At 42.3% G+C, this 14,507-nt stretch overlaps 1 protein-coding gene across 7 annotated transcripts; it reads right to left on the bottom strand.

Moving 5' to 3' along the window:
- Window positions 1-43: 43 nt before the first annotated feature.
- On the bottom strand, window positions 44-13,927 carry mak (male germ cell-associated kinase). 7 transcript variants are annotated; one of them, XM_029755600.1, is made up of 16 exons: window positions 13,368-13,927; window positions 11,163-11,479; window positions 8,789-8,843; window positions 8,408-8,529; window positions 7,443-7,525; window positions 6,831-6,963; window positions 6,559-6,730; window positions 6,047-6,214; window positions 5,335-5,610; window positions 4,515-4,720; window positions 4,055-4,194; window positions 3,764-3,901; window positions 3,114-3,188; window positions 2,465-2,584; window positions 2,164-2,256; window positions 44-1,100 (listed from the first exon to the last, which is right to left on the bottom strand). In XM_029755600.1, exons 2-16 carry the CDS (start codon window positions 11,261-11,263, stop codon window positions 940-942), a joined length of 2,043 nt encoding a protein of 680 aa, XP_029611460.1. In that variant the 5' UTR covers window positions 11,264-11,479; window positions 13,368-13,927; the 3' UTR covers window positions 44-939. The 7 variants fall into 7 exon arrangements, with proteins under 7 accessions (XP_029611460.1, XP_029611462.1, XP_029611464.1 ...); XM_029755602.1 differs by lacking the exon at window positions 7,443-7,525 and adding an exon at window positions 8,046-8,125 and having other exon boundaries at window positions 13,368-13,926; XM_029755604.1 differs by lacking the exon at window positions 2,164-2,256.
- Between the last annotated feature and the right edge of the window lie 580 nt (window positions 13,928-14,507).

Below are 14,507 nucleotides of genomic sequence, written 5' to 3'. Positions count from 1 at the left end.
TGTTGTTACGAGAGATGAATGAACCGTGAAGTTGTGTAAAAGGTTTTAAAAAATGGCCAGTGTTTAATAGCTGCATCTTAAGCGTGTATTGTCATAATACATAATATAACTAAAGTCAACACTTCTTTAGCCACTGATACAGTAAGTAGCTATTCAAGAGATTACAATGAGTGATAAACCTTTACAATAAGTTTTAGGAAAAATTTCCTTATAGAATTTCATTTCAGTTGAGTAATGTAAACAAAAGTTAAAAAATAGAAACAGAATATAACTACATTATAAAAATCTAAAATACAAAATCCATTATTGGTTCTAATCGTATCATAAAACCGATTGTAAGACGAATGTCATGTTTCGGCATCAGACTCAATCCAGACAACACCCAATGGGCTTCAGGACATGGTTATCTTTGAGGGATACTTTAGAGCAGCCATATCAGCCAGTCTATCAACAATTACCACACAGTAGATCAGTGTTTCCCAACTCTGGTCCTCAAGTACATATTTGTTGTGGCCCAAGACTAGCACACCTGATTCTACTTGTCAACTAATCATCAAGCCCTTGACAAGTTGAATCAGGTATTTTTGTCCAGGGCTACAACAACAGTATGTACTGTTGAGGGTACTGAAGGACTGGAGTTGGAAAACACTGCGATAGATGGCGCCGGGTCTTCTTCTGAAGTTACAGGGATCAGGCCTCCTGGCGTATGTCTTGCCTTCATACATCGTCCAATGATTCCAGTATAAAACAAACAACATGTATATATCTCCTTGGACATCCTAGTACATGTGTTACTTAGTTGTAATAATGTATTGGAGGTCTTTCAGAAGTACTTTCACTGAGGGTAGTAAAATTCAGAGCACAGCTACAAAAGGTTTTCCTTCTCAGTGCAAAGACTGGCTAAACCTGTAAGTTGGTTTAATAGCATCTCTTGATGCACTACCGATTGCCTCCGTACTTGGATGCCCAGTCTACCCTCCCATGGACTGGCTGTACAGGTGGACCTCTAGTCAGAAGGTTGCCAGAGGTTTTCCCCAGGGCAGAGTAGTCCTGGCCTTTCATTTGAGGCTTGTCTGCCCTCCTTTTCCAGCCGTCATAATCTGAAGAGAAAAAAGATCTGAGTGAGTGACAGCTCCATGTGCTGAATTTACTATTCCATATTTACAGGACTCCCTCTATTAACAGACACCCAGGTACAATCCTGAAACAACACCCCTACCACCCATATAGGCACGTGTGTAGATCAGAGTATTGTGCAGGTATATGCAATATTCTACGCAACTTATCAGTTGGCAAGGTGGAGCAACAAATATATTTTTATACCTGTCCAATCCTTTCAGATCTAGGCAAGTGCCCTGGCGTGAGAGGGTTGTTTCTGGACAGGGATATAGCGTCTACTGGCATGAGGGGGTTGTTTCTGGACAGGGATATAGTGTCTACTGGCATGAGGGGGTTGTTTCTGGACAGGGTTATAGTGTCTACTGGCATGAGGGGGTTGTTTCTGGACAGGGCTATAGCGTCTACTGGCATGAGGGGGTTGTTTCTGGACAGGGCTATAGCGTCTACTGGCATGAGGGGGTTGTTTCTGAACAGAGATATAGCGTCTACTGGCATGAGGGGGTTGTTTCTGGACAGAGATATAGCGTGTCTACCACAGCCTCAATGTAACCGTCTTCCTTGTCTACTTGAGACAGATATCCCTGGGAGACCATCTGGTCACTTTGACTGAGCCCAATAAGTGCTCATAACAATGCATCAAAATGGCTCTAGTTAATGTAATGTAGATTAATGTTAATGTTGATTAAGTGCTTCAGATCTTTAGCAATGCAGATCCCCGGTTCACGGTGCGTATTCGGGCTCCCTTTCCAACTGTGGCCTAACAAAGAATCACATGCTTCTTATCAGGTTTAAGGGCAGGCTATTGACTAACAGAGGATTGCTATAAATAAATAGACTTCAAATGGCACCTACATCAGTACCTGTGTGGGTCGGTATTAAGAGCATGGTGGTAACAACACCAAGGTAGTGGGTTCAATTCCCAGAGGGATCGCATACACACATATAAACTGTATGCACTCATTGTAGTGTAATTTGCTCTGAATAAAAGCCTCTGCTAAGTGGCGTATTTGATATTATTAGCCTGGGACTGAAACACTGCATTACCTTCAGTGTTTTCACTCATGGGCGTGGTGGAGGTGGACTTTGTCTTTGAAGGTTTTGGTTTGACATTTTTGTTATCAGGAGTAGCAAGATCAACTGAGAGGGACAGCAAGAGATGAGTTTAATGCAAAAACAAATGGATAGAAAAAGAGTAAAGAATGATGAAATGGCAGAAAAAGAGAAAGCATGTAATGGTATCAATCCCTTCCAAGTGGCCTTATCTGTGTTTGCTGACTGCTGCGCCATCTAGTCCAAAGACCAGAGCCTTTTTATGCCAATTAAAATGGTAACTATAGGATCTTACTTGTGTGCTGGCCGGCAAGAGGAGCAAGCTGGATCCTTTGACCCACAGAGCCGACCTCTTTCTTCTGAAAGGAGGGAACATAACCTCCGGACAGATTGTACTTTGTACTGACAAAGTTTCCTGAAAGACAAAAAAAACGAATTGATTTAAATGTAGACAAACGTTATTCATAACAATGATTTAATACAGACAAATTCTATTCATAACAAATAACGCTTCACTTGTACATCTTTAGCAGCAGTTCATTTGTTATTCAGCGTTCGGGCATAAAAATGACCATGGTTCCAGCAACCTTAATCTATTTAGTAATCTGGAGCATGGTTCTCGAGTAGCAGTGTGTGTTTGGGCTCTCTCCTGCTGTGTCATAATTGGCTGGGCTCATCAACATGTTGACCCACACCCACAGTATTAGGAAAATGGTTGCATAAGCAGAAACACTTATTTCACTTTAGTATAGCCTCCATAAAACAGATACTTAACATGTTACTAAATGTTTATGAAAATTGGGCATTATTGCTAATGATTATACTTAATAATAAACCACTTCAATTAATTTTACTATAGATCTTAGCTAGAGGTCAGCAGAGGTCAACAGCAGGAATCCATGAACATGAACATTCAATTCTAAAAGTCTTTACAATTAAAGTACCTTTAGCTGAATCAGGTATTCTTTCTTTTAGAACAGATTTATCCGTAGATTTATCAGAAGGGTTATCAGTGTCTTCTGCTCCCACAGTTAAAGACAGGGGGATAAGACAATACACACATGCAAGCAGAGGGAAAAGAGAGAGCGGAAAGGAGAGACATTGGTGAAATGAAGCAACAATTTATCGAGTCATTAGAGAAGCACAGTGAAATATAAGTCAGAAATAGAGAGGAAGATGAGGAAGGCTGCTGTAGATTTCTGCGAGAAATTGAGCCATCCAGTCCATAAACTCAAGATGCAGAGTGGGAGGGTGGGCTTGGAGACACTTGATCCCAAGCAACTGTCTTAATAGTCCTCTAATCTCATGAATAAGGAAAGTGGGGGGCAGAGGGAGAGCACAGAGGCACATATTGTGTGTCTGTCTACATGACAAATGAATAATGGAGGCTCCCGTCTCCAAAGTGGCCCAGACGCTTAAAAACAGTAGCATACTCCAAACAGTTGCCTTTTTTGTGCCGAGCCAACACTAAAAGATCAGGGCGAATCAGAAAATGAGCATTGTGGAACTAAAGCACATGACGTTTAGGCCCTTTGTGATATGGGGGCATAAGAGTAGGAGGGCAAACGTGTAATATAAAGCGACAAAGGGTTACCTGCGTTGACTCTGGTGACGGACAAACCCGCTCCAATGGGGCCGAGGGGTTTACTGTTGACATTGGTGGAGTTGTCCCACAGATCTCGGAGTGTCGGCCCACTGGGCTCCTTGTCTACAGAGTTCTTGCCGATCAACCCTGAAAGGAAAGAAGAGCTGGGTCTGAAAATGTGGATGGCTGAAACCGACATAAGAGGACCAGTTGATACATGAGAAAATATACCTCCTAAAAATGACTTGCTTATCTCACATTCTTCTTGTTTAAAACAAACACATTTTCAGTTGGTCTTACCAGGCAGATATCTTGATTGACTAAGGTAATGTTGTCTGGCTGAGGAGCCCGGGAGACTGGAGTCCATTTGGCCCTTCTTAATATTGCTTGGTAACTTAGTAACAGTGCTGAAGGAGTATATCGGTTTTTGCTCTTTGGATCTGATAGAGAAGAGAGGCAGAAAATCAAACAGTAGGAACAACTCAGACGATTAATCTCAGCCTATGAAATATTTCAGTTAGATTGAATATGAACCTCCTACAGGTAAATCAACCTATAATAGGGTAGCTAACTGTAAAGGCCACTTTTCTTTATCATCGTTTGCACAAATAGTATAACAGTCGTCACAGAAAGGGAATTGGTTTGTGCCATAATACATGAAATGTAAACATAAGGTTACAGGTAAATCAATACCAGGAGACATCTATGCAGGGAGGAAGGGGAGAATGGTCCCCCGCTGTAATATAATCATTGATCTTACTGCGGATTACTATGGTCCTTGGGGCCCTTCTCCTCCTCTGAGCCCAGGCTGGGTTTCTTGGAGTGGGACACGGAGGTCTCAGAAGGTTCTGACTCATCCCAGCTCTCTGTTGCCTTTACCACTGTCTGGCCCCAGCGCCTCCGCCCGCTCTTCAGACCCACCGCTGCACTGTTCTCACTCCCAGTCCCCACCACGACAGATGGCTTCTGCCAAACGCAATACATTTCATAGGTCATGAGTCATTCAGTTACAGTTGAAGTCGGGAATTTACATTTCGTCTCTACGTTATATTGGCATCGAACATGTCACCCTGCCTAGGAGAGGGGGTGACCTCGACAATTTATTGTTAAAACGAGAGGCTGCCTGGATCTTTAATTTAAACACCCTTGCTCCCTTCGGTCTCAACATAGACTTTAATCTGAAGCCATTCTTGTGATTATTGTGATTTTGCTATTGTAAATGTTTGTAGGCTTATGTAGCCAAATTGTATCTATGATCGTACGTTATCCATTTATGTTTTTGTCATGCACAAAGTAGATGTCCTAACCGACTTGCCAAAACTATAGTTTGTTAACAAGACATTTGTGGAGTGGTTGAAAAACAAGTTTTAATGACTCCAACCTAAGTGTATGTAAACTTCCGACTTCAACTGTATATGTCCAAGTCCAAATAGATCCACAGACGTCTCTGAGTTTGATTTCAAGGGGGGACTGTGTAATAATTTTACAATTGTTATATAACTGCTACTGTTTTTAACATGTTTAGCAGCTATTCCATGTTTCCTCAGATCTCTTTGTATGGACACAGTCCTACCACTCACTGTGTTGGAGTTAGTGACTTGGCCATGTGGAGATGTCTGGTCAATCTGATGGTCTGTCTGCTGGAGGGGCTGTTGGGGGGCCTGGTGGTGTCTGCTGGAAGCTTTGGGGTGGTTGCCCTGAGACGTCCGGGCAGAGGAGTCTGCTGAAGAGGACTGCAGCTCACCTTTGGGCTCTGATGAGCCTCGGGATTGAGTCCTCACCGTGGCTTTGCGTATCTCACTCCCGGGCCGAGGCCCCAACACCTGACCCACCTGGAAGTAAGGGTACCGCAGAGCCTAGAACACAGAATGGGGATATGAATAGGATGAATGACTTATCATTACTGACTCCGGCACATAAAGGACATATGCTGACCAGCCATAAACAGGTATTGCATAAGCAGCACACAGAAGAGCCCCATGATGCTCTTGGGGTAATCAGCCTTTGTGGGGCATGACTCACAGCACACCTAGCCAACGACTATGTAACAGGTGTTACGGTGCTGCTTAACCGTACCTCTTCCTCCCTCACCAGCTAACACAGAGACTGGAACTCAGGACCTCAGTCTCTTGACAACATCTTAGCCAGCTATGCCACCAAAAAGCTAGAAATTCAGTGACGTAGATAGAGACATTTCAAGATGAGGAGTGAGTTTGTATCATGCCCCATCAGTTACATATAGGAGTTGAAACAGATCTGGGACCAGGCTACAGCACTGTGATGACTGAATACCTGCACGGCCGTGGGTCTCTTCTTAGGGTCCCACATGAGCAGGTCCTTCATCAGGGCGATGGCCTCTGTGCTGGCGTTGGGGATGAGGGTCTTCAGGTGGGTGGGCACACACTGAGGGAAGCGGAAGTTCATGGCTGAGGCAAGCTGGTATCCTTCCGGCCAGTCAGACTGGTAGAACAGGAGAGGAAAGTTCATTTAGAGACATAACTACTGTATGACGTTTCATGAACTCTCAATGCTTCACAATATCTGTGTATATTGAAAGCAATACAGTATGTCAACTATTCATACCCATTAGAGCTAATTCTAATAGATTTTGATTAGAAACAGATTCCATTACACAAATGTCAATAGAAAACTGTATTATTCTAATCAGCTTAAATGAGCATGAATAGCTGGTTTACTGGATTACTTCCAACACACACATTTTCACCAGGCCATCATTTAAACTATAACACACTAGTACTATATCTCTCTGTAGACAGAGGATTGGTTGCTCTTCCCTCTCTTACCTTCTTGACTGTCCCCAGAACCTGGCAGATCTTAAAGATCTCGTCCACCTCGCTGTTCCCGGGGAACAGAGGCCTAAGTGTGTAGAGCTCAGCCATGATGCAGCCCACTGCCCACATGTCTATGGGAGAGCTGTAGATGGACGACCTGAGCAGCACCTCTGGGGCACGATACCTGGACACGACGACAGTGTGACGTTTTTTCAACTTCGTTATGCATTGTTTAAAATAAGAGGGGACCAAATGTTCCCACTAGACTATGGAGGGTACCTCACCATCTTGTGGACACGTAGTCCGTATATGGGGGGCGGGAGCGGATCTCTCTGGCCAATCCAAAGTCGGCTATCTTGACTAGCTCTGGGCCCATGCAGAGCAGGTTTTCAGGTTTCATATCCCGGTGGAAGAATCCTACGCAAGGGGTCATGGAGAACACTCAGCTCAACCTCTTCACAAGTCATCCAGAAGGACGTTTTAAATATTTATATTGACCATGGAGTGTTTAGATGAAGACCACATTTCATACTTGATTACTGTTATGGATTTTAGTTTTACATTAATCATTCAGTCAAAATAGATTCAAATGGCTTTAAATTGATAGTTCAGTACATTTATTTGGGATTGAGATCTATAGATTGATTCTAATATACTGGGATCTACACACAACAAGCATACAATAAGGATTTTGCTTGACTTAAGACCACTTTTGAGGAAAATATCAGACTAACTTTGAACCAACCATCCCTTTAATCCCAAGACAATGGAGTGAACCATCCCTTTTTAATATGCATCATATGGGGTTTTGCTTTTCGTAAATTAGCATACTACTCCATGTCGCAATGTCACGCAAACGATAGACAAAAGAGCAGCAGGAGGACAAAGCATCTTACCATGCTTGTGCACAAACGCCATACCAGACAGCACTTGGAACATGATGTTCCTAATTTCATTCTCAGTGAACATCTTATTTTCCCTGGCAGCGCAAAGGAAAGGCACACAAGAGGAAAAAAGAAAGGAGGGAGGAGAAAAGAGACAAAATAAGGAGAGAGAGAGATGAGATAAGGAGACAGCCCCCAGGATGCATGCAACCCATAGGACTAGTGGAAACCGTGGCCGTGTTGGACAAGCACAGACTGAGTTAGCGTGGTGTGAGAAAAGAACAACTCTTGCCAAGTCACTCACGCTCTAACAGGCCAGATGGACTAGAAACCTGTTTACCTCAGAGTTTAAAGTGCTTTTCAACGCTGGGTTGCACAAGTGAGGTATCCACATGTCCGTTCACCGAAACAGCAAGACAACGGAGGTCTAACCAAGGGTGACAGCCAGCCAGGTGCTAGCTAGCGTGTGAAAGGCTAAATATTTGTCAGTGTTTACAGACAATAGCCAACTCTATGAATGATGGGAGTGCCCGTGACAGCAGAGACCTCTGTAGCCCCAGTTGTCCTTGGTGTGTCAGAGGACAGAGTCAAGTGGTTCTTATGCGGGAGACCTACCATGTTTATGGATAAATGATAGGCCTTGAAATATCTGAAAGCTTATGTTTCTGATCGCTGATTCAGGGAACAATTTATTTCTGCAAATGAAGAATTGATAGAATTGTCAACTGATAAGACTCTATATGAAACTTCAAATAAATGTTGGGTTGTATTCATAAGTGCATGGAACGAAAAACATGTTTAAATGTTTTGTAACGGAAAACGAAAATACGGCTTTTTCCATTTTCTTCTGTTTGGTGCCTAATGAACACAACCCTGTTTTTTCCCACTCTTAAATAAATTACTTGCCCAACAAGCATTATCTATTAAACCATTTTCAGGGTTTCAGGGGTTTGTCGTTTGAAATGAAACGCCCTTACCTGTCCTTCATGAGCTGATAGAGATTTTCTTTCATGTATTCAAAGACAAAGTACAGGTGGTCGTTTTCTCTGATGACTTCCTTTAACTTCACCACGTTGGCATGATTCAGCTTCTTCAGGGACTGTGGAAATACATCATGGGATGGACCAAGATGATGAAATATGATCATGTCTTTAAATTAAATATAGTGACAAACATTCTCTTGAATATAATCATCATAAAATATAAACTGAAATTGAATCATCGAATTCCATAAGCAAGACACGGTTGTCATTGCTGTTAGTGATAATTGTAAGCACTTCCAGCTGATACCATCCCGTACGAAACATGAAATGTACCTAAAACATTCTGTTAATCATGTGTTGTGTACCAATCTTTACCTTTACTTCTCTCAGATTCATGCACTCTTCCCACGAATAAAACTTCCTCTTCATTCTGTAAACGAGACAAACGACATGGTGTTTACAGTTTCAACACCATTAATTCTTTACTCTGCAGCCCACTATTTACATAGAAATCCCACACTAATATATAACATAAGAATATCCTAATCGTTACATTTCAGTTTCTTTGTAATCTATACAAGCACCACTACTAAATTTGTGATGCTAAGATATTAATTATTATTAGGCCTAATTCTTTCAGTAAAAGTGCCAAAAATGTATCCATCTATATAGTGACCACATCTTTTCAATAAATGCTAGATAAACACTAACTGAAACAGGACTGTAAAACAAATCATTAATGCATCGTCGAGGCGTCATTTACAGATGTACTCTACATGAAATGAAACCTTATTCCCAATTAACATTGGAGGTGTCCATTACGTGTCAGCTAATACATGTTGCTATACTTGGTAGATAGTAGGTCCACCAGCTGGTATAACTGACACTCTAGTACAACCTAATCCGTCGAGGACCTTTATTCTGACACTCCCATCTGATATTATGTAACTGGACACTGGGACCTGCAGATATCACACTCCTCCTCCCGTGCATCCGCCAATGCGGCAACACAACACTGCAGACTACTTTCACTCCTTTCACCGTCACCATGGCTATCACTTTGCATGGTAACGAAGCGTTCACCCCCCCCCCCCCCCCTCCGTATCCATTATTCAACCTACCCTCCATGATGAAAGGCAGAGTTGTAAGCTGGCTTGCCTTAGTCATGGGGAAACCTAAAGTGAGACTTCAGCCGGATTTGTTTGTAGTTAGGCATTATACAGCCAGAGAATTGTGTATGGTTCCAGAGTGTGGTTACCTTAAACCTAACATTAATCCTGAACTTAACCAATATCGATCCCTATGCTTAACCCTTCCCTTTCTGTCGGCTGAATATACACTTCCTTGTTACTACTTTGTGCCAGGCATGAAGGTGTTTCAGTCATCATGACTCATGAAGGTGTATTTCAGGATGGTAGTGCACTTATGTGCTTCAAAATGGCCGCTTGTGAGAACACTTAAGGCGTCTGCATGCTTCCCTCCCGAAACAGTACGGAAGAGTTTGTGCATATATTATGATGACATTTTGTGACGTTTTTGTTAGTTTTGGACATCGGTAAGGGTTTTTTCAGCTGTTCGGGCACACAACATTTTTCTTGAGGCAAGCCAAAGTCGGTAGCCGAAGTCGACACCCCTTCGTCAGTGATAGGTCAACAGTAAGGATTCTTCAATAAGGATTCTTCAATAAGGATTCTTCAATAAAGTCTTTCAACAAGAGACTACTCGTTTTCATGCACATTTTTTAATTGAGAAATACTGCACCAAAGATCTTAATGTAAAATTACGCGACTAAGATCTCTTATGCAAAAACACCAAAATTAATGACAGATTTCTTGAGTTATATTAGATTAATTCTGACTATTTTGAGGAAGTGTATACTGGCTATGGCGTCTCAAAATTGACCAACAGTACTATTGCTGCTTTTTTCTTGTTTTTCAAGCGAAAGTCTTTTAAGGGATTATGTGAGCACACTCGTTCGGTTTCGCCTAGCCGAAGCCAAACTGAAGCATACTGACGCCTTTAGCCTCTCAGAACAAAGCCATGTGAGTAAACAAACAAACCACCCAGACCCTTGACTAGTTTATTAGTACTATACGCATGTACCTGTTGATGGCCACCAGCGTAGGACTATACGTACCTCTTGATGGCCACCAGCGTAGGACTATACGTACCTCTTGATGGCCACCAGCGTAGGACTATACGTACCTCTTGATGGCCACCAGCGTAGGACTATACGTACCTCTTGATGGCCACCAGCGTAGGACTATACGTACCTCTTGATGGCCACCAGCGTAGGACTATACGTACCTCTTGATGGCCACCAGCGTAGGACTATACGTACCTCTTGATGGCCACCAGCGTAGGACTATACGTACCTCTTGATGGCCACCAGCGTAGGACTATACGTACCTCTTGATGGCCACCAGCGTAGGACTATACGTACCTCTTGATGGCCACCAGCGTAGGACTATACGTACCTCTTGATGGCCACCAGCGTAGGACTATACGTACCTCTTGATGGCCACCAGCGTAGGACTATACGTACCTCTTGATGGCCACCAGCGTAGGACTATACGTACCTCTTGATGGCCACCAGCGTAGGACTATATGTACCTCTTGATGGCCACCAGCGTAGGACTATACGTACCTCTTGATGGCCACCAGTGTAGGACTATACGTACCTCTTGATGGCCACCAGTGTAGGGCTATACGTACCTCTTGATGGCCACCAGTGTAGGGCTATACGTACCTCTTGATGGCCACCAGTTCTCCCGACTCGTTGTTTTTCCCCATCAGCACGCTGCCATAAGTGCCATCTCCCAACTGCTTCAGCTGCGTGTAGCGATTCATTGTCTCAGAATCATCAGCTTGGGGGAGTTGTAGGGTGCTTCTCTCTCCTAAATGATAGTTCTACCAGTCCTCTCGTTCTCGCTCACTATGTCAATATGTGATGTTCTTCATTGGTGGGATTCACAGTAGGTCACATAGGAACGGTGCCATTGCTCTCTCCTGATCGCCACACTGGAGGTCAGCCAAATGTTACACTCCTTCCTGATGCTGGCATATCTTCAACAACACAGGAAAAAATACAATACTGTCAACTTTAAGGTAACCAGTCACCTACAAGAAATCATAAAACAACAACAAAACAGGACTTTCAGTAGTGGAAGCTCCCAAAGTATAGTCCTAAATATCTCAATGAAAGGGCTGTTAACTGAAAGTAAATAAGTAGAGAACATCCTCTCTTCCTCCTCATTGGGAAAGAGGTGAGGAGGATTAAGTGTGTGACAGCAGGGCTTGAGCCTGAGCTGACGCCGTCGTCACACTACCCAGGGACATGACACATCCATGGCCAGGCGTGGCCTGCCGGTGATTAGGTCCACTGGGATATAAATAGGGCATTACATCACCACCATGCTCACTTACCAGCACTCACTCTATCCCAAGCTCCCAACTCTGCATGACTGGCAATTGGATTTCAAGGGGCACAGCAACAGTAGTCAGAGTGCTGGCTGCTATAGTACAGAGGTTTGTTTGAGGTAAACATGTCATGTCATGTCATGTCATGTCATGCTTATGACAGGGACACAGCATTGCCCATGTAGGCTATGACCCCAGTTCCTTTGTGTTATATTCTGAGGGGCCGATACAATATATTCTAAATATAGCAAACCATTATCAAAATACTAAAATGACAGAGAGGCTATACTATAAGTCTACCTCAAACTAGAGTTTGTTCAATAAAGGAGACTAAAACGGACATCTCAAAGCAGATTTCTATCTGGCTTAGACAATGCAGAATTGACAAAGCCATTTAGTCTCTTTGGCTAATTCTGATTTCAGATGCAGTTATAGGTGATCATTGTTCAGTGTAAATTTGAATATTCATATCACCAACAGCTTTCTAAAAAGCCATATTTGCACAATAAAATGGGCACATCTAGGGTAAATAATAATACCACTACATGTGTATACTGTCTGTATTTAGGCTAGTCGATTCAAGGCCACGGAATTAGATTATTCTCTAGGATTAAATAAGACTGGTCCACTCAATTAAATTTCAAGACAGGAAAGAGACTGCTCTCCATCAAATATGAAAATAATGTTTTGAAAATACTTTGCACTCTTCTTGTAGTAGACAAATGTCTGCCCTAAATCACTTTATAAAAGAACTGAAAACAGAGAAAACTGCATAAAAGTATTATGTTCTATCTTCTCTATAATTTCATTGCTTGCTCCAGTCAAGTCTATAACAAAACTCCCTTTCTTAAGACCATATGCCTCAGTCTAAAACAGGCAGGGAATGGTGAGCAAGGAAAGGGCCTCTGTAACAGATTGTAGGAGTCCACTAAGCTTTCGCAGTATTGTAATCTGTTAGAGAGGGGTTTAGGAGGATTTACAAAGATGTATTAAGGGCACATGACATTAAGAAGCTCCTGAAGGTCAATGATAAAGCTGAAATACGCACACGTTTTATGATACCAAAAGTGCTAGGATAAACTAACAACCACAAGGGAATTAGAGTTTTGAATTGGGAGACAGTCTTTTCTGGGTAAAAAACTACTGTCACTGACATGATAAAATTGGACACAGGTCCAATATGTCAGGATGCCTTGCATTTCAAATGATTAAAACTCAAATTATATTAGAACCTAACCTTAAATTGAAAGCTATGCTGATATCAAGTGTTTCACACTTCTATGATTAAATAATATTTAGGCCTTGAATAATACTAGATTTGACAAACTTCTGTCTCTTAATTATTATAGCCTATTATACAGGCCTATTTTTGGCTTACAATTAACCTACACAACAGTAACGTTATATGTTCTGTCATGTGTGGACATGTGTTGACATATGCCCATAATAACAGCCCTCTCAACTGTCCCTCTTTCTTGGCCAAAACGTTTCTTCTTGTCTGTCGTTCTTTTTTAAATATTTTCTAGGAACTCACCATTTTAGGGTGTTGTTCCTCCCACTGTTTTCTGAGCTTGTAGATAGCGCCGAAGTTTCTTGAGATAAAATGCAAGTAGCGTCCTTAGTGTTCAGATAAGGTGTGTGGCGCTTCTCCTTGGCAACGTACACAGACCAACGATGTCAGGTGGAAACGCAATGGTTTGTGGGACTTATTGTCGCGTGCCTTCAGAGTCGAGGCCTTCCACCAAGACTAACCAGGGGCCGACGAAACCATAGGCTTCTGTATTTGCGTTAGCTTTTAGTTTCCTCTTTTTGTCAACCATGGCACACAGTACACCAGTAGTCAACCAAATACCAGTAAAATTGTCCTCACCATAGCCCCGTTGCCACCAGATGGCGCTATTATCCTTTACATATTCTGTCACCAGCAGAGCAGCATACCTAGGCAACATTGCAGGCTTATCTCTGCGCCTTCAGGTAAGTATTGACAGCCATTTCGCACAAAAGTGTACTTCGTTTCCGACGTTTGAATTATTTTTAATAATGCCAATATTCAGAAAGAATATAGAAGGCCGTATTTTCTGTTGGCTTCTTCATGCACGGTGTTTTACAATTACACGCATGTTTAATTCATTTTGGCGCTTTCAAGACAACTTGGAACTCTGGAGAAAAAAAAACGAGGTAATATCATGACGTCAGTGATCTTCAGGTTAGACCTCTAGAAAGATGCCCGAATTTCGGAGTTGGATGACCGCTCAAAACTATTTTTTCCCCAGTCGGAGCTCGTTTTCTTCCGAGTTTCCAGTGGGTCAATTGGTGCTTTCAAGGCATACTGGGTACTCGGAAAAAACGAAGTCAAATCATGACGTCAGTGATCTTTGGAGCTTTAGAAAGATGCTACTGCATTAATAGAGGCTAACTTCTTTAGCGCCTATTGATGGAATTAACTTCTGACCTGGGGAGTTTTGTTAAAAGCCCCAACACTGGCTCTAAACATTAACAGACATCATTTTCTGTACGTTTTTGGAAACATAAGGAACATATTTCAGGTCAGCAATAAATGTTTGTTTTTTTCAACAAAAGGTTAAACTACTACACACCTTTATAAGGTTAGTCTTCCCACAGGGTCATATCTCCATGTTACATGGCTTGTTTACTGAATACAGATGGAAGACAA

Source organism: Salmo trutta, chromosome 6, assembly GCF_901001165.1.
Source record: "Salmo trutta chromosome 6, fSalTru1.1, whole genome shotgun sequence".
Classification (NCBI taxonomy): domain Eukaryota; kingdom Metazoa; phylum Chordata; class Actinopteri; order Salmoniformes; family Salmonidae; genus Salmo; species Salmo trutta.
Note: the sequence above shows the minus strand (reverse complement) of the source record. Positions and strands in the feature narration are given on the sequence as shown.

What these genes read in the sequence shown, in the direction of transcription:
- mak (XM_029755600.1), bottom strand. Translation starts at nt 11,263, where the DNA reads ATGAATCGCTACACGCAGCTGAAGCAGTTGGGAGATGGCACTTATGGC. An exon ending in TATCAGCTCATGAAGGACAG is followed by an intron (nt 7,526 to 8,407) that starts GTAAGGGCGTTT and finishes TTGCGCTGCCAG; the next exon opens with GGAAAATAAGATGTTCACTG. An exon ending in CGTCACCAGAGTCAACGCAG is followed by an intron (nt 3,189 to 3,763) that starts GTAACCCTTTGT and finishes CTGTGGGAGCAG; the next exon opens with AAGACACTGATAACCCTTCT.